Below are 18,550 nucleotides of genomic sequence, written 5' to 3' on the forward strand. Positions count from 1 at the left end.
TCAATGTAAGCTACAGTCATTAAAGATGCCTTTAGAATTGAACCTTTTACCATGCTTGCATTGTGGTCATGCGAGATGCGACATGCTTTACAATAATAACTGCACGCACATGCAGCTAGGTCCAGTCCACATAGGAAAATTAAAGGAACTAAAAATACTATTTCCAAACCATTAGAGTGCTTTAAACGATCTATATTTTAGTTTTTCTCTTATAACTCAAAAACGGTACGTTGCATTGCCAAACTTTTCTAGTACAAAATGAAAGCTCATTAAATTTACTACAAGTTTGCCTATGTACCTACATTTTTACGAAAAATTGAACCGTTTTCGTGCCACTGACTCCAGAAGGGTGGTAATTAAAAAATAGTATATTAAGATACAAGTGTATAATCAAGTCTTTAAAGCACGCGCAACGAGTTTAAGGGCACGACGCAAAGCGGAGTGCCTTTAACGTTGCAAGTGCTTTAAAGACCAATTATACACGTGTATCTTATAGTATTTTTTATTATACCTGCAGTATAATTTAAAAATAGGAAATACAATGAAATCATATTGACGTTATACTCGAATACATGTCTAATTAAGTGGGCTGGGTGTTCGTAATTTCACGATTGCCATGGAAATGTCACTTGACGTTTGCTTATAAAAATCGTCGTCTTTGTGAGTAAAACGATTTCCGTTGAAAAAGATAATACACCGTCCATTAAATCGCTTGTTGTAAAATCTAAACAAACGTTGGTAGGTGTAAAATCTCAATCCAGTAAAGCCTATTATCAAGCATATGAAAAGTTGTTTCCATAGATGAATAGGAAGTTACTTACGAATTAAGTCTTAAATGCATCGATAATGCTAGCATATATGAAGGAAATGTCAAAGGTATTTAAATCTTTGATCTTTTGGTGCATTCATTCAAAACTTCACTTATTGCTGGGACTAAAAAGTTGACCAGATTTGGAAGCATACCCTAAATTACGCGCGTTTGTGAAAGCTTCAACCAAAGGATAGGTACAAGCCAAAGAAATGTTCTGCATTTACAGAAAGCGACTTAGGAAGATTTTTTATTTCACCCAGATAACAGTTTCAAAAGTCATGCTTGAAGTATCGTTACTTAGCAACTTTAAAGCACGTGTGTTTTAAAGGCCCTTTTTCGCACGCATTTGAGTGTTTAAAACGGAGATTGTGATTCAGGTATAATAAAAAATGGTTTTCACTTAGGTTTTTCGTATACATATTTTGGTTCTCTAGATCTTCCTCAGTTCATTTTATCATCACAATATATTGAACACGTCCCAACTTACAGTAGACGAAGATTTCAACGAAAAATCTTTATCTTCCAATTAAAATGAATTATAGCATTAAACAATTTTGTTTAAAAAATCCACAGGTCACTAGATTAGAGCGAAAAACAGATTTAGCGATTTTTCATTTAACTGTTGTAGAATCGTTATTATCAGAAATACAACAAAATGACACGAATAAAAGTTTTAGACATTTTAATGCTTAACATGATAAAGATACTAATTTATTTTTAGATATTACAATTTTTGAGTTATAATACAAACTTTAATTTTTTTAAATGGTAGTTATACCGGGTGATTCATTAGAAGTGATGATCGCTTGAATTTCGCGCGTAAGGTTTTAGTATTTTTTGCATTATTAGATTGACGGTTTGAATTTCGTTAGTAATTTTTTTCTGTCATGACTGTCATTTAAGAAACCAGTGTCGCCGTTAATTGTTGTGTGTCATTTGCGGTTTATTACTTTTTCCATTTTGTACAATTTTTCGAGTTGATATGTACTAAAATATGTAAGAAACGTGACTGTGTCTAGTGTTAGTTTATAATTTGTTGTAAAACAGAAGCAGTATTTGTAGATTATAAATAAGTAAACAATTTACTGGAAGCATGATGATACACCACTGCAATTAAATAAAAGATCATCAGTTGATTTTGATTTGCGGGAAATTCAAATTGTCCTCACTTCTAATGAATCACCCGGTAGTTGGCTTTGACATGGACAAATTTTTCTCTTTATAACGATATACATTACATAGTAAGGCTTGCTAAATGTACTTTAATAAATAAACGCCCTGCAGTAATTTTCGTATTATTGAGAGGTAAGTAAGCTGAGTTGGCCATGGAAAACAATATCTAGTGAGATAGGTAACTTTCATTTACGACGAAAATTGGACAGGCCAATGTTATCTTCATTTTCTACCAAATGAATTTCAAAATATGTAGGATGGGTAAGATTTGGAAACACGACGCTGGTTTCAACACAACGGTGGCCCGCCGCACAACTAACTGCAAGTTAAATATTATAATAGACAGTAATTAAGAGAACAAAAATGTTTCCCATGGCAAAATCTGTTTCTACTATGTACTATTAATAATACAAACAGTTCTGTATCATGTTTATTTGTCAAAGTAAGTACAATGAACCTTATATCATTGTCAACAGAAAAAAATGACTTTTTAAAAATGTCACAGTCAACTATGATTACTATTTAAACAAATGTAAGTTTGCGTTATAACTCGAGAATTATAAAAGAAGAATAAATAATAATAAATGTATCTTATTAAGCGGAAATTTGGTCTTTGCATATTTCTGTATTTCTAATACTAACGATTCTACAACAGTTAAATGAAAAATCACTAAATCTGTTTTTTGCTCATATCTAGTAAACAGTGGATTTCTTAAAAAAACAAAAGCATATCTTGAATAAGCTCTTAAAACTGCCTCTTTCCTCATTTACCCGAATCTCTATGTCTTACGGTTTCCGAGATCCTAATGCTTAAAATGAAAAAAAACTCACCCTGTATACCATCAAAGTATTAAATGAAAGAACATAAAATCCTTTGTGATAAATCATCATCATGATATTGCTCCTACAATTTACCTATACTCGTGGTAAATTCGAAATAGTGGCTACCTACATTTTACTTCTGGCAGGATCCCAGTACACATACATCAAAGTCTCATCGGCACACGAAATGAATAGGTAATTACTGTTAAAGCTGTGAAGTATTCTGAAAAAGATCTACATAGCAACCTAATTACACAAAATTGTAAACCCCCATTCCATTTTCTGTCAAAGGCAAAACGTATTGAATCTACCACGCTTCGTTTTTCCGATAAATTACGTCAGGCGCTTTCTCTTTACATGAAATATCTAACATTTTTCGCATCACTTGATGTCGGTTAGGTGCGTGTTTCTCTTACACACGATCGATCGCTAAATTGATAAATTGGTAGAGACAGTTACAGAAATGTCTTTCAGCTAACATGCCTTAGGAGTAATTACAAGTCTATAATAAAGTTTCTCCATCAGTTTACTTGATATATTGTTTCTACCTTCAGTCTACAATAACGTAGGCAAGAAAATTGCGAGGAAATGTATGGCGTATTTGTAGCTCTTAAGCTTTCATTAAATATTCAGTAATGTATAATCAAATCACAATCAATAATTAATTACCTACATATCCGCTTCTAGAACTTAATAAGCTACCAGCATGCTCGGAGTGACCTACCTCAAAATATTTTTAAGCCCAGAAATTAATTCAGCATCACATCTTGAAACAAAAATCTTGATCATCTTCAAGTTTAATTTAGTGTAAGTGCCTTCCAGTCTTTTCCGTTGTTAGTGAAGGTTAATACCTTTATTTTATTTTAATGTTTTTGTAATTATCGTAATTTCCTATTGTTCCATGTCGCACTAATCCGTTTATTAATTGTTCGTTCGGCTACTTAATCGAACCGTTTGAAGTTTCGGAACAGTTTGTTTCGTTCCATATCAATTATCCCGTTGCGTACATTTCGTAATAGACATATCGTTTAACTTTGTTTCAAGCTTCTTGTTTTTGAATATCGATGTGGAAGCACGATCTGTACACCAACGCGAACACCAATTATAATAGAATCGCGTTGTGGCACTGGAGCTTTTTGTACCTTTCCCGCCAAACGGAGTTGTGTATGAGACAAGGCTTTGTTAGAGTTACCCCCCAATCCGTTTAAGACGGTGACATAATAATGGTTAATACCTCGTCTCGGTTTTGTAGATCACTTACAAATTTGCCAGGAACTAAAATGCGAAAGAATGAAAAGCTTTCCGATAAGCATCGAGTGTGCAAGCAGATAAGACTCAAAACGCCATATTGTTGCCCGGAACACGAGTGACGAATTTTCTGCTATACCTTTACATGTATGAAAAACGTGATCGCAGCTTGGGAACTTCGTTATGAGGAATAGACACGTTGGTTGATTTATTTTCAACTGTGAATATAGTGCGAATGTATTGCAATTTTCATACGCTAGCGAACGTTTTCGTTTTGTTTGATTTATTTTATCATCGTGATCGTGCTTCAATAAATTTTACCACAAAAGTATTGGGGTCAAAAATGCAGAAATTTTCATTGCGTTGATACTTGGTGTAACGGTTTATTTTCTTACACTCAATTCTTATAAGTCTGAAATAATTTATTTCATTTTCTACTCTTCCTTCCTTACAATTTGAATTCAAATTTAGTAACTTTCTGATATCTTTATTGTTATTACCTGTAGCTGATAACAATTATTTCCTTTTCCCATATACTCTTTTTAGTCACTGAGAGAACTCGTTGGAAATTATTTTCTAGGTTCTAGGTTTGCCGCTAGAGGGCATACGGTTCATGGTTAAGTAGAAAAATGATTTCTTTCCTAAAATATACCCAACAAACAAACATGCATAACAAATGCAGGCATCACAATCTTTTGTATGACTTTGGCATAATTTTGATCAACCATATCAATATCTGACCACGCTGTAATTTTTTCAGAACTGTCTGTTAGTACCTCACCTGATTACTCAAGATACATTGCATACAGAAACCTAAATGCTATTGATATTGATAAACTGCTCTTAGATCTTCAAAATATAGAGTGGTACTGTATTTATGGGACGAGTGACATTAATAATAAGGTACATTGTCTTAATAATATATTAACTGCTGTTTTTGACTTACATGCTCCATTAATAAACGCGAAGGTTAGAAGGAAGGCAGCGCCATGGCTAACGTATAATCTTAAATGCATGATGAAGGAAAGGGACAAAGCTGCTGCAAGATATCGTAATACAAAGGACCCAAACCATTTTCATTACTTCAAGGTTTTGAGGAACGTTGTAAATAAAGCGGTTACACGAGAAAAAAAAGCCTACATAGAATTTAACATTCGTAATAACAAGTTAAAAAGTAATCGTAAACGATTTACATAAAGCGCATTTCCACTTGCATTCATTTCCCATTTGTAAGATGCAACTTCTGTTAAAATCGTAAAAATCCGGCCACAAATATAAAAGATAGCGTTGCACATGGGCAATCCATTGTTGACGTGCTACTTCAATTTCAGTTTATGAGAAGAATTTCATTTCAATGCTTTTCTAAATAAGAAAGTTGGAACTGCGCATGCGCAAACCTAAATTTTAAAACTAAATTACTATAACTAACTAATAAACTAAGATTTTCCTTTGTTCCAAGCGCCTAAGTATCAAATTTCACTTAAATAGTTCCATAGATAAAAAAGTTGGCACGGCGCATGCGCAAAATAAAATTTTGAAACTGGCGCTAGATTTTCCTTTATTCCAAGTGCCTATATATCACATTTCATTTAAATTCTTCCATAAATAAAAAAGTTGGCACTGCGCATGCGCAAAACCAAATTTTGAAATTGGCGTTTGATTTTCCTTTATCCCCAGTGCCTATGTATCAAATTTCGTTTAAATTCTTCCATAAATAAAAAAGTTGGCACTGCGCATGCGCAAAACCAAATTTTGAAATTGGCGTTTGATTTTTCCTTTATTCCAAGTGCCTATGTATCAAATTTCATTCAAATACTTTTATAAGAAAAAAAGTTTGCAATTCGGTTTATAAATGGTCGAGATGCGAAAAGGGCACTGTGAATTTTGAATCGATTCGATTCAATTTTTGGCATTGCGTATTATATGGCTAAATCTATGCCCATATTGAATTTCATGCAATTCAGTTCATAACTAACGGAGATGTAAAAGCGATCGGACATTTCTAAACCAAGTTATCGTTCACACGGACAGATAGATGGACAGACAGACAAAGGAACAGACGGAGAGACCAACCGGCAGGCGACAGATAGCAATGCAAAATTATAAACGATCTCTAGGATCGTTAATAAACGGCAAAAGTGTAAAATTATGGAACATGTAAAAAACGGTTTTTTGTTTTTTTTACAATAACTTTTTTTGTAAGCGGTACAGAAAAAATTCCTTCCTTGGTACAAGACTCGACACCATAACGAACCAAATAGCGAAAAAAGTAGAACAATAGCTCTTAAGATAAAGAACTAGTAGCGTCGCAAAACGAGCGGACGGACGGACGGACGGACGGACGGGCGGGCGGACGGACGGACAAAGTGGCCACAATAGCGCATTTTTTTAGCGCATTTTTGCAAAAAATTTTTTTGTAAAAAGTAGCTTTTAATCTCACTTTGGCTGGCTGGCTGGCTGGCTGGCTGGTCGGCTGGCTGGCTGGCTGGCTGGCAGTAAATGCGCGCCCGTAGAAAAACGCTTGTAAAAAGAGAAGAAGTGTACATGTAACTATCGGGGCCGTGTCATTAAGAACGTTAGGGATGGGGCTACAAGATTTGGAGTCGACGACATCTGGACGCCATCCCCGAGCGTATTATACTAACCTGGAGATTTTTCAGTTTTTATCTATCTTCTTCTACAGTTTTTCTCCGATTGTTTTCAAATTGGTGTCGTCGGGAAGATCTTGTCAACGCGCACAACTCCTGCGTGGCGGAATTTTGTTTTTTTTTCCTAGGGGCGAAATAAACCACCTTTTGCGCGGCGCGCTTCGAGGGGTAGTCGACTTTGGGCGCCCAAAAGTTTCTTACAGCGCGAATCGCGGTCTCTCTTTCTCGTGTCACTAATAGAAGGTCTATTCTATGTGAAGTACCCAAAAGTTGAATACGATTTTATGCCGGGATTTTAGCGAAATCTACCAAAATGTGAATTACGAATGAACGGGACGTCGGAACTGTGTATCGACAAAGGGAATGGGTAACCCCCGACGAGATCTTACTGATGGTGGAGTCAAAACTTCAAACGCGAATTGCGAGTGCACGGTAAGTGAGAAAATGGTACCGACAAAGTGAACGTGGTAGCTTTCGGCAAGATCTTATTGATGGTGGAGTCAATATTGGCTAATAAAACACTGATCTGCCACACAAAAATGCGCTGAAGTCCCTTCGATTTCACACTAGGACTTTGATCATTTTTTTATTTTTGTGGAAATGCGCTAAAAAGTTAGCATTGCACATGTGTTAAACCAAATTTTTGACACTGCGCATGCGAAAAACCAAAAATTTCAAATAAGCCTTATACCGCCCAAATCGGTTCAGTGGTGTAGGAGGAGTACGTGTGACGGACGGACAACAAAATGCAGCCAATAGCGATTTTTCATTTTGAGGAAAATACGCTAACAAACTATCGGGAAGGATTCTTTATTTCTTATATTTGTACCGATAAATTTGAGCTGATCTTAGCTTAAAATCTATAACAAAGATTATTGGGACAACAGATGTCATTTTAAGGTGCACTTAAAAGTGAAGATTAAATTTATCGGTACAAACGACCACTACCGTCTCAGTAGGCTCACTGAAAAAAATAAGAAAATTGGCGTGAAAAATTACCCTTAAAATAAATCATACATCGGTTGGAAATGAACGAATACCTTGAGACGCCATTAAAGAAGACGCATCTTTTGCACAAATAGTAATAAATGTTGTCAAAATGCGGTTACACTCCGTAGCTTAAATAAGTTTCGGTCTACCTGAGCATAATCTTCAGATTTCTTCGTCAACCGGAAATGCCTTTTTCAGGTGCTGAAGCTCCTTCGGAAAATAGTCGGGGGATGCTGATCTCCTTTTCCACAATATGTAACTTGCGCAAACTGACGATGGAACGAAACCTGCAGTGTTTCTATCAAGGATGCCGCAGGCGCGTCGTGCTCTTATACCGCTTCTCGATTTGTAAGATAATAACGAGAACTGCCGAATGGATATCATTTCAAATACAGATAAAAAATGACGAATCGGGTTTTATCAGTTCAAAAAACGCGAACATATCATTTTTGGACGATTTCCTTAAAAAGGAAGCGGAAAAAGTTTCTTGCGTTGTCCTTCGACATACGTAACTCACAAGTAAACGGTCATATTAGATTAGAACTGGTACCATTCACTGATAATAGAGCGCGGCATTTAAAATGATAATAAATTTTTATATAGCACTAATACAGTGACCTCCCCTGTTTTATAGATAAATTGCGGTGATAAATAAGATATAAAAAATTTAAAAAAAAAGGTTTTCGCTCTAAGGCGAATAACTGTAGTGCATTTTTCAGTTTTCTGTACTTTCCAAAAGGGCATAGGTATATGCACTACGTTTTTCTTTACTAGAAACATCTTTTGTTCAAAGAAATATGACCATTAATAAGACAGTTGGCATTACACAACATCTGTGGTTAAAAAACTTCCAATTTAATATAAGCTTTTCACGAGGCTTTTTACCTTAGACTATGAAAGAAAGATATCCTATCAACCAGACTACAAAAATATTCAAACTATAGCTTTCCTTCTTCAAATCTACTACCCACCCTGCTCTTTCTTTCTCTCTCTCTCTTCGTTGTGTCCACGCTGGTACCCTCTTCTTTTTTTTGCTTTGTTTTAATTTTTTCTATAATCTTCCCTGTAATGTTCATTTCTTGTTTTTCTTTCTTCTTTCCACCTCTGTACATTCCCATATCAGGCAAGATCTTATACTCGTTTTTCATTTTCTCTCAATATTTCCACATCTGAATCCCACTATCATTTCTATTAAGATATTTCGGCATCTATTCCTTTCTATAAACTCTTTGTGTCTTTTGTTCCCTTGTGTATTTCAGGTTTTGTTCCTTTGTTATTGCAAATTATGTCTTGGTCCCTCCTTGTTAGTTGAATTTGCATACTTTCCTTGCAAATCCTTCCTTCGCCATATCTCCGTTTTCGACTATTTCCGACTATTTAAAAAAATAATATCCTTATTAATTCATATCTTTTCAAATCACTCATAAATCATTTCTATGTGTTGCGATTGTGAGAGTGCACTAAGCCCTTTCTTTTCTTTATATATACAGAGGTTGGTCTTCCTTCTTTGAAATAAAATTTCGAAATTACTAATATCAATTCGAATCTTTTTCGCAAAATAATTAATTAGTTCACGGTTAGTAAATATAAATTTTTGATGGGTTAAATGAAAATTTCCCCTGTCTTTTTTCTGATTCCTGAAAATGGATTTAAAAAAATACTTTGCTAACTTGCTCTCGGTGCCCAAAACCAAATGCCCGAAAAAATCTCTCTCTAACTTATCCCTACTTATATTGTGAATTAATTAACGACACTTTCAAAATGACTATTATAGTAATTGTTGAACTATCTTTCTTTACAAGCCGATCGTAATCGCTTTATCTTTTCGATATACATAAGTTAGGGTGTTCCTTGAAAACCTACGTACTAATTTTTGTGCAAAATTGCATTCTTACAATGCAGGAAATGACCTAATTCTGATTCTGCGGTTTGGAGTACGTAAAAGTAGTTAAGATAACAATTATCTACTATTATCGCAGACAGATTGAGTCAACGATTTCCGGAACTCATTACATCAACACGCTATAGAATTTAACTTCCATACAAATCTAAGTTTATTAAAATTATACTTCGACTGCGCTTATCAACCTGATAACAATACGCACCCCTACCGGAATCAATCTCTTACCCTACATCTCTTTTAATATCCACCCCAGAAAATTCTGGTTACAATCGCAAATTTTGAGTAATTTAAGGGTGTAGCTCCAGAATGAAACTTTTGAGACCTATTTCTTATGGATTGCTAAATGTTGAAACGAAAATTTTACACGATTTTACAGTATACGGAATAATGTGGCATTTTCGATTTTGTTAAATTGTTGAAATTCAGAATTGCGTTTCCATTATCAGATTACTTGCAATTACTCAACTTACAGTTAGAATTAGTTGGCAATTATCCGAAGTACTAACTTCGTTAAAGAGTTATTCGCATTATTGACAAAATAGGAAGTATATAGCAAACATTAGAAATAAGTTTGGGATTAAAACAGACCGCAATGTGTGTATGATAGAACTAGTTGGTGCTTCTGGTTAATAACATTTATCTTCACTTCTTAGGTTTCTTAGACTTTCAACATTCTCTGACTACTTCGACGACCAGGTCGAATGTGCTGCCGTTAGATGCCCCTCAAGAAGGTGTATTACTTTCCCGAATACCGGCTTTCGACATTCCGTTTACGAGATATTCGCATTTAAAGCTCCATCAAGTGATACGTTTTGTCAAGACCTTCACTTTTCTTTTTGTGAGTACCCACTTCAGGGATTGTTGCATTTGAAATCTAACTACGGACAAAATGGGTTTGCTCCATAATTTACATTTTATTTTGGGAAACTTGTTTAATTGCTTTTATCAGCAATAATACGCTAAAAGAACAGTCAATTTCACAGAGTAATATAAACAAAGAGATCGTTATACCTCAGGTATAAAATTGTCATCAACCCCCAAGAAACAAAAATAGTTTATCGTTCCCACGTTCTTCTCAGATGATTAAAATCTATGTTGTAATAACGAAGTCGTTTGGAAAGTAGGGCAAGTTTCGCAATTTGTGAATTTCTCGGAAAGTGATTTATCACACCACATACTATATGGGGGTGCTGATTAATTACAATAGGCAAATATAAAGGAGAATATTTCTCAAAACGCTCACATCAATTAAATTAAAGCCCCTAATCTTAACCTCGCAAACGAAACCTCAGTAAGTGTATTGAATATGATTTTACGTCGCATTTTAATTGAATTGAATATCGACTTACTTCACAAAATGAATACTAACGAGGTAGGCGATGTAGAGTTCGGTAATCAGTAGCCATAAAACCGCTCCCTTTGGTTTCAACTTTGGAGATCTGAAGCGCTTGATATTACAAGTTCGTTGTTTTTGTACTTTGAGAAACTTTATTCATCTTCAGACGAAATTATTTCAATAAACTAAGGCAATAAAAAAGTATGCAAATATCGTTTCTTCAATGGTAATGAAAACGGAATGTATGCGAATACTGGGGGCAAAATGAAACTTGTTTAATAATACACGACAAAAGCAAAGATAACATGCGAGGGGTAATAACGTTTATCATTGCCAAGAATGTTATTATTACAACTTCGCAAACATTAACATCTTTTATCCTTAGTTTAATTTCTGCCCTGGTTTAATTTCTAGATGGTATGATGAAACAATTAAGTCGTCTGGAGTTTAAAATTACAGTGGGGGGGAGTCGCAAGGGCTTGTTTATGATTTAGTACGTGAACAGATTTGCTTTAAAAGATTTATAAAATGCAAAGCGCTGCAATTGTAATTTTGGGAAACATTCGCGTTGGCTCCGGCTCTAAACCAATTTCGTTCTTCAGTTTGAATTTATTGCACGAAACGTGCCATTTCAAAAGAAGAGTTTACTTTGATCTTTCCCTTGAGTCATTATTTTCTATTGCATTTTGAACGCTCTCGGTGTGCGCTACGCACGTAGAGTTTGGATGATTCAAAATGTTGGGAGTCAGGGGACTTTATAAATTACAATGTAAACACGACGGTTTCCATTGTAAGCGAAATATTTGCAAATATCTATCTTCAGCAACTCGATAACCTTCGTAATTTTTACCGAAAGCTCGAAATTTAATTTTATCGACTTTTTGTAGTAAATTTCCTAAAGTTGCTCGTATTCGCAAATCATAGATACGTATATTTTTTCGCTAAATTTTTCCATTTAACAAGACGCTTCCTTTACCGGTGCAGGAAGTTCATCTGTACCATCGCAAGCGATCTGTTTCCTTATTTCTAAGCCGAAGCTACCGTTTCCAAAAAAAGATAACACCATTTGTAACCTAAAGGGAGTCTTGCCCACATCAACACTTGTAAGTTACTTTAAATTTTTGGTTTGTATAAAGTAGTGGTATAGCAATTTTGTTTAAAGTAATTTTAATATTCCTAAAGGAACGGACATATGAGAACCATTTAATTTAATATCAGTGATGTTATTTCTTTGGTTTGATTAAAATTTTGCGGGAGGAGCTCAAAATTTTGCATAATCTTAATTAAAAGTTCATTTCATTTCGTCGAAATCTGAGGTCATTTTACTTATATTTCGTCATTCTTATCTTCCATAGACCGCCTGTTTGTTATCGACCGTATATTAACTTCAAACGCCCTTTTTCTTGTCAACCGGTGATGAAGTGCGATCTAGTTGTAATAGAAAATCTTCAAAAATAATGTACACATGAATTACGTACAACACATAGAGAACTACTTAAGAGTAATCATGAAATATGTAGTGGCACTCACATTTCGACGAAATTATGTAAACTTTGGATGAAGAGTGGAAAATTTATTGCGTTTTTAGTTGGAGTGGTTAGTTAGGCGATTAATTAGTGCTTTTGATGGATGTTAAAATCATAAGTATACAAGGGAAAATTGCCATACATATTTTATACTGCGGAACATTGGTAAATATTCCAGTGAGGAGACAAAATTTCAACTACCTACCAAGTTTCGAGAAACCTGATTGAAATCTTTCAAAATTCAATCAGAGCCAGTGGTCAAGTTTATCAGGCTATACAAACGGTCCAATTTTATTGCACAAGGCTTTTCACCATACCATATTCCGAATTGCTGCCACCTTTCAAAAAGGAAAATCGACTGTAATTTGGAAAAAACTTCGACTCGATAAACGTAGGTTATTTGAAATTTTTGCCTAAAAACAGTAGTCGATTGTTTTGGAGGATTTTGGATAGCAATTGAAGTCATGTTAATATTCCTAAAGAGGTCGACCCACGGAAGTTTATTTCTTGAACAGATTTCAATTTCTCTCATTGATTGTGAAGTGGAATTTTAAGTTCATGGACACCATCTTTTGGTGTGGGTTCAATTTTATTTAGCATCTAGAGGTGAGTAAATCACGAAAACGTACCAGGCGGGGATTAGATAATTAATTACGTTTGAAACACAGGGATTGAAATTTTATTTTGTATTTGTTGCATGAATTACACCAATCACGAAAAATGTAAGGAAAAGTGGATTTGGAACGATATTATTTTTATCGAGATTTTTTATCAGTTCTATCAAGTATTCGCACAATCCAAGTTGCATGAGTATTAATTTGAGAGTGATCGAACCAGGGTAACGGGTTTTGATTTTCATATTATAAGGGGAAATAAGAAACCAACTTTCCGCAAGGTAAGAGTCATTAAAAGTTTATTACCGACCTACTCGCGGATTAATTATTTCTTTACAAAAACAAAAAAGTTAATGTGTCAGTAAAATTTTTATCAGGGCGGTAGAGATTAAAACATATTGTATGCACGCGGGGCTTTCAACCCCTCTAAATGTAACTAATCCGTTACAAACTGAATGTCATCATCATTATTATAATAGTTTTAGAGATATAACGGAATAATGCACTTACTCAGGATAATGAAGGTTTCCGCAGTGTGCTGCAGTAGTCGATAATTATTGTAAGAGGGCAATAGGATAAAACAATTAACAATACAATACATGACAGATTCAATTGCAGTTACCAGAAAGTTACCTATTTGTACCGATAAAAGTAAAAAAGAAGTGTCATACACAAACTATCTAAGTAATTTTAGAAAGTTTTAATGAGCTGCCGTAGTAGAAGCTATATTCCAATACACTATAATCCGAAGTGATTATGTCAGAGACAGAAAGCTTCTTTATAAAATTAAGCGAAATTACAAAGCGCGGACGCCTCAAGTTTCTCCAGGCGAAAACAAACAGACTGATTGTAACTTCTCACAAAATGTATTTACTCGTTACGTAGTTTTCCACTGTATCCGAGCTTCATTTAAATTATCCAACATGGCAAAGTGCAAGTCTATCCTAGTTCGGACGAATGGTAGAAATGCTTGCAAAGGACTACGCTTGCATCACGTAATTGCCAGTTAAAGGTGCCGCGAGTTGTAAACTTTCGACATTATGAATGAAGGAAACATTTTCAAAGCGGATAGCTTTGACTTTATTTTTTGTCGTCAGTTTTGTGTTTTAAGAAAAGATGCATCTCGTTTGAAATGAATTTTAAGATAACAGACGTCTTATTTATTTATTTATTTATTTAACCGATCAAAAGAACTTACCTGAAGTTCGATCGGAATTATATGAGGCGTCCGGTCCGAATATATCATTTTGTAACACACTGTAGATGTTTAAAGAATATATACGTCGTAAAAACAGCTATATTGTATGTAACGCAACAGTGTAGTACGCAAACACCATAAAAAGAAAAAAGAATTCTTAAGTGTACTCCTCCAAAGGGTGGTACCACTACGGTAAACTGGACAGAAAACTTAATAACTAATTAAAGTTTAAATACGGCATTCATAAACTCGTCTGAGACTGCCAGTGGTCGATTGTAAAAACGAGCGAAAGACGATGAATGTTCGGTCCAGCCCGCTGACTTCCTAATAGTGTCCAGGGACATACCATTCCTTAGGGCTGCAGATGTGGACGCATGTCTAGTGGAGTGGGCACAAAACAGAGTCATGTCCACTCCCGCTTCCTTAAGTGTCGCTTTTACCCAACGGCTCAGCGACTGTTTGTTTGCTTGCCCATGTGGTTTCTTGTAGGTCAAAAACAAGTTGTCGCAGCCCGTGGGTCTTACAGGGTCAGTCAGGGTTAAGTAAGACTTAATCAATCTGGATACGCACAGTCTTGCATTTTCCTCAAAAAAGGGCAAATTCAAACAGGGTTGTTTCCTTCCGGGTGCTGACGTTTTTATTTGGTCTGGAATTAGGATCTTTACGCCAGAGTCTAAAAACTTGATGTTGCTACACTTAATCAACGAGATTGTTTGGATCCTTTGTCCTGTTGCTAGGGCTAGCAAAGTCACCAGTTTCTGCAACAGTTGTTTTAGATTGCCATCAGGGGTGCTTCCCAAAAACTTTAGCACCTGTTGGGGGTCCCATGTAGCTTCATATCTAGGCCTTTGTGGTCTAATTCTAGATATCCCCTTCAAAAACCTTTTGAGGTTAGGATCTGAACTAATGTTCCCCGAGGTGATTAAGGTTAAAGCTGCTCTGTGGGAGTTGAAGGATCCATATCTATTTTCCGTGGTTTCCAGCAGGTTTTGTAAGAAGGATATTATCTTTAATACTTCGCCTTCATATGGGGAAATTTTCTGTTCCTCACAGAATTCCCACCAAAGTTTAAGTGTTGTGTTGTATTGCTTAACTGTGGAAACAGCTAAGGAGCTGAAAATAGTCTCTATGGCATTGTCCGGTAGTCCTTTTCGTTTGAAGGCCTCCCTGATAACCTCGCGACCACCAGGGTAAGGCTTCCTGATAAAGGGTGGAGGTGTCCGCTGAAAGGACAGAGCAAAAGATTATGTCTAGGTCTTAAAAACATAGGTTCGCCTACAATCAAATTTACAAGGAGTGGGTACCAAGGCTGAGCTTGCCAAAAAGGGACTACGAGGATCCCTGTTGCCTTGTCCTGTATTATCTTTTGAAGTACCCTAAGTACAAGCGAAAAGGGAGGGAAGGCATAGAAGAAAAGAGACGACCAATCTAAGGTAAAGGCGTCTACTGCCTCTGCCCCCGGGTCCCGAAACCAAGAGACGTATCTACTACACTGGTGGTTACTTTGTGAAGCAAACAGATCTATTTCAGGTTCCCCAAAGACTGAGACTATGTGAAAGTAAACAGTTCTGTTCAGCGCCCATTCCGTTTCAGGTAGCAGCAAACGCGATGCGTGATCAGCTTCAGAATTATCGCTAGAGCAAATGTACGAGGCGAAAATCCAAAGATTACTTGCCTCGCACCACTGTCAAATTTCCCTTGCCAGTTGATTTAACCTGGGGAATTGAACACTACCCATTCTGTTTACATAGGCTAGGGCCGTAGTGTTATCCGTTCGAATAAGGACATTAACATTCCTCAGATCTTTCGCAAAGCATTTCAGGCCATAAAAGATAGCCTTGAGTTCTAGGAAATTTATATGATTGTCCTTTTCTACATCGGTCCACCAGCCGCGTGTACTTTCACCATCACAAACCGCTCCCCAGCCTGACAGGCTGGCATCGGTGTAAATTGTTAAATCAAAAGTATCACTCTTAACGTCATTGTACGCTTTGTCAATATTATTAAGCCACCAAGACATGTCTGAAAACAGATGAGGCTTCAGGCTCATTTTTGAGTTGTAATTTCCAGAGTTTTTAATTAAAGCCTGGTATTTGGCACGTTCGAAAACCTTCGTGTATAACCACCCGTATTTTATGGCTGGGCAGGCCGAGACAAGAATACCAATGAACTGAGAAAACTTACGTATTGTGCAAGTTGGGTGCTTTCGAAGAGAAATAATCCAAGATTTGATTCTTTCTCTCTTTTCTGGTGGCAGTTCTACTGACATTCTTATAGAATTCAAAAGGAATCCAAGAAATTTGCAATTCGTGTTAGGTGCGAATACGCTTTTTTCGAGGTTGATCAAGAAACCTAGAGATTCTAGCAACTGTATTGCCGTTAAAATATTATGGGAACACTCTTCCTTAGATCTACCCAAAAACAAAAAATCATCGAGGTAACTTACACATAGTATACCCTTGTTACGTAACTTTTGAATGACGGGCTTCATTAGCTTCGTAAAAGCATATGGAGCAGAAGCTAGACCAAAAGGCAAGCAAGTAAATTCGAAAAGCTGCCCTTGCCAGGAAAACCTGAGGTATTTTCTATGATCCCTGTGCACCGGCAGTAGAAAATATGCCTCTTTCAGGTCTAGAGTAGCAAAAAAAAATCCCTTTTGGATTAATCTTCTTGCAGTTCGAACATCCTCCATTTTAAAATGGGGAGCAGATATAAAGGAATTTAACTTTTTGAGGTTGAGAATGAACCGTTTTTTACCATTGGGTTTATCAACCAAGAAAATTTTGGAGATAAATTGGTCCGGTAGAAGGTCACACCTCTCTATTGCGCCTAAATCCAATAGGTGGGCAATTTCTTTCAAAAAGTGCTTATTTGTCGTCCCTGAAGAACAGAACAAGGGCGGATGTGACTGAACAGGTTTAAAAGTAAGCGGGAGCTTGTAACCCCGTAACCAATCCAAAACAATTGGATTAGCTGTTAGGTCTGTCCACTTTTCGTAAAAGTGAGCAAGACGTCCAGCGAATTTCTTACTCACCGATATTAATCCCTCAGTTGTTTGTGATAAGGATGGCTCTGCTGGCCCTTCTTTGTCCAACGTGCTCCCTTCGAAGGCTGTCCCTTGTATGGTCTCGTCTCGCCCCCTCGACGGACCGGGCGTTGAGAGTTTAAATTCTGGACCTGAAGGGGGGCCCGTTGCTGGCTACTCCCTCCCCCCCACCACTTCGACGATTTATTGCGAGTGGCAGGTAAAATAGTGGGTTTAACCAACTTTAGATCTTTAGTGACGCTTTCCAAATTCTTCGCCAATTTTATTTTTTCCCCAAGGTCATCTCCAAAGAGAAACGACGACGGTGGACAAATCTCCACCTGTTCCTTGACCTTCTTGTTTAGAGAGGGGTAAATCAAATTTCTCCTCGTCACAGACTCGCGGTGAAATAAATTTGTCAAAATTCTGCCGGTATCGCACAGATACTCGAGCAACTCATTTTTTATCACAGTTGTGTCACCATTTAACAATAAGTCAATGCCCTTACCCAGGGCACACAAACCCTTGCCCAGGTGGTTCTGAACCTCGACATGAGATCCATCCCGAGCAAGATTATACCTGTCGAGAACTGCAGGAATCTCTGGGTTCATTTTTGGAGGTATCAAATCGGTGAGATTTGCCGGGGTCAGGTATTTGAGCAACAAACCAGTTGCTTCATCTTTTTTTAATTTCTTAAAATATGTCGCCAACGAGAAGCTAACGAATCGTGTAAAAACGGATTGTTTTCTTTGCTATTCTCAGGGTCGTCCCCGAGGATTTTTACGACCTCTTCAGGTAGTGTCTCATCGTTATGAATAATTAGCGTATCGTTTGGCTCATTACGAACACTACACGTGTCAGAAAGCCTCGAAAAAACCTCATTTCCAATTTCAGAATCGTTACGCGGACGTGTAAAAGAGGGCGACGGGCTACAAGCCCGGTCCTGTACCCTGCCATCAGCTGCTACAGGCAGCCGTTGTAATGGCGACCGCGATCGCGACAACGTGACGCGGCGGGTATGGCGCCTGTGATTACGAGTCCGCCAGGTAGAACTGCTGGGGCTGCGGGACCTAGAACGCCGCGTCCTTTTTTCCAAAACTTCTAACCTTTTAAGCAACGCTCTCGTATCTACAGGATACTGAGAATCGTTGCTCGGCGACCGGCTTCTGCCCCGCGGTGAAAAATTATCCCGCGGCGATCGACTTTTATTTCTCCTATGTTTCTTCGATTTTCCCATCCTTAACTAAAAAAGCGCT

At 36.8% G+C, this 18,550-nt stretch overlaps 1 protein-coding gene across 1 annotated transcript; it reads right to left on the minus strand.

The window, feature by feature from the left end:
- Nucleotides 1-14,490: 14,490 nt before the first annotated feature.
- LOC116170260 lies at nucleotides 14,491-17,905 on the minus strand. The gene is made up of 3 exons (XM_031486516.1): nucleotides 17,534-17,905; nucleotides 17,304-17,468; nucleotides 14,491-15,492 (listed from the first exon to the last, which is right to left on the minus strand). The coding sequence occupies exons 1-3, from the start codon at nucleotides 17,903-17,905 to the stop codon at nucleotides 14,491-14,493; spliced, it is 1,539 nt and encodes a 512-aa protein (XP_031342376.1).
- Nucleotides 17,906-18,550: the final 645 nt, after the last annotated feature.

This window comes from Photinus pyralis, unplaced genomic scaffold (genome assembly GCF_008802855.1).
Source record: "Photinus pyralis isolate 1611_PpyrPB1 unplaced genomic scaffold, Ppyr1.3 Ppyr1.4_LG5, whole genome shotgun sequence".
NCBI classification, from domain to species: Eukaryota; Metazoa; Arthropoda; class Insecta; order Coleoptera; family Lampyridae; genus Photinus; species Photinus pyralis.

Bases quoted from the DNA above. Each gene is read 5' to 3' on its own strand.
- LOC116170260 (XM_031486516.1), bottom strand. From the start codon at position 17,905: ATGAACCCAGAGATTCCTGCAGTTCTCGACAGGTATAATCTTGCTCGG. The intron at 17,469-17,533 runs GTTAAACCCACT...GGGAGGGAGTAG, and splicing joins TCACTAAAGATCTAAAGTTG to CCAGCAACGGGCCCCCCTTC. The intron at 15,493-17,303 runs GTGAGTAAGAAA...CTGTCCTTTCAG, and splicing joins CAACTGAGGGATTAATATCG to CGGACACCTCCACCCTTTAT.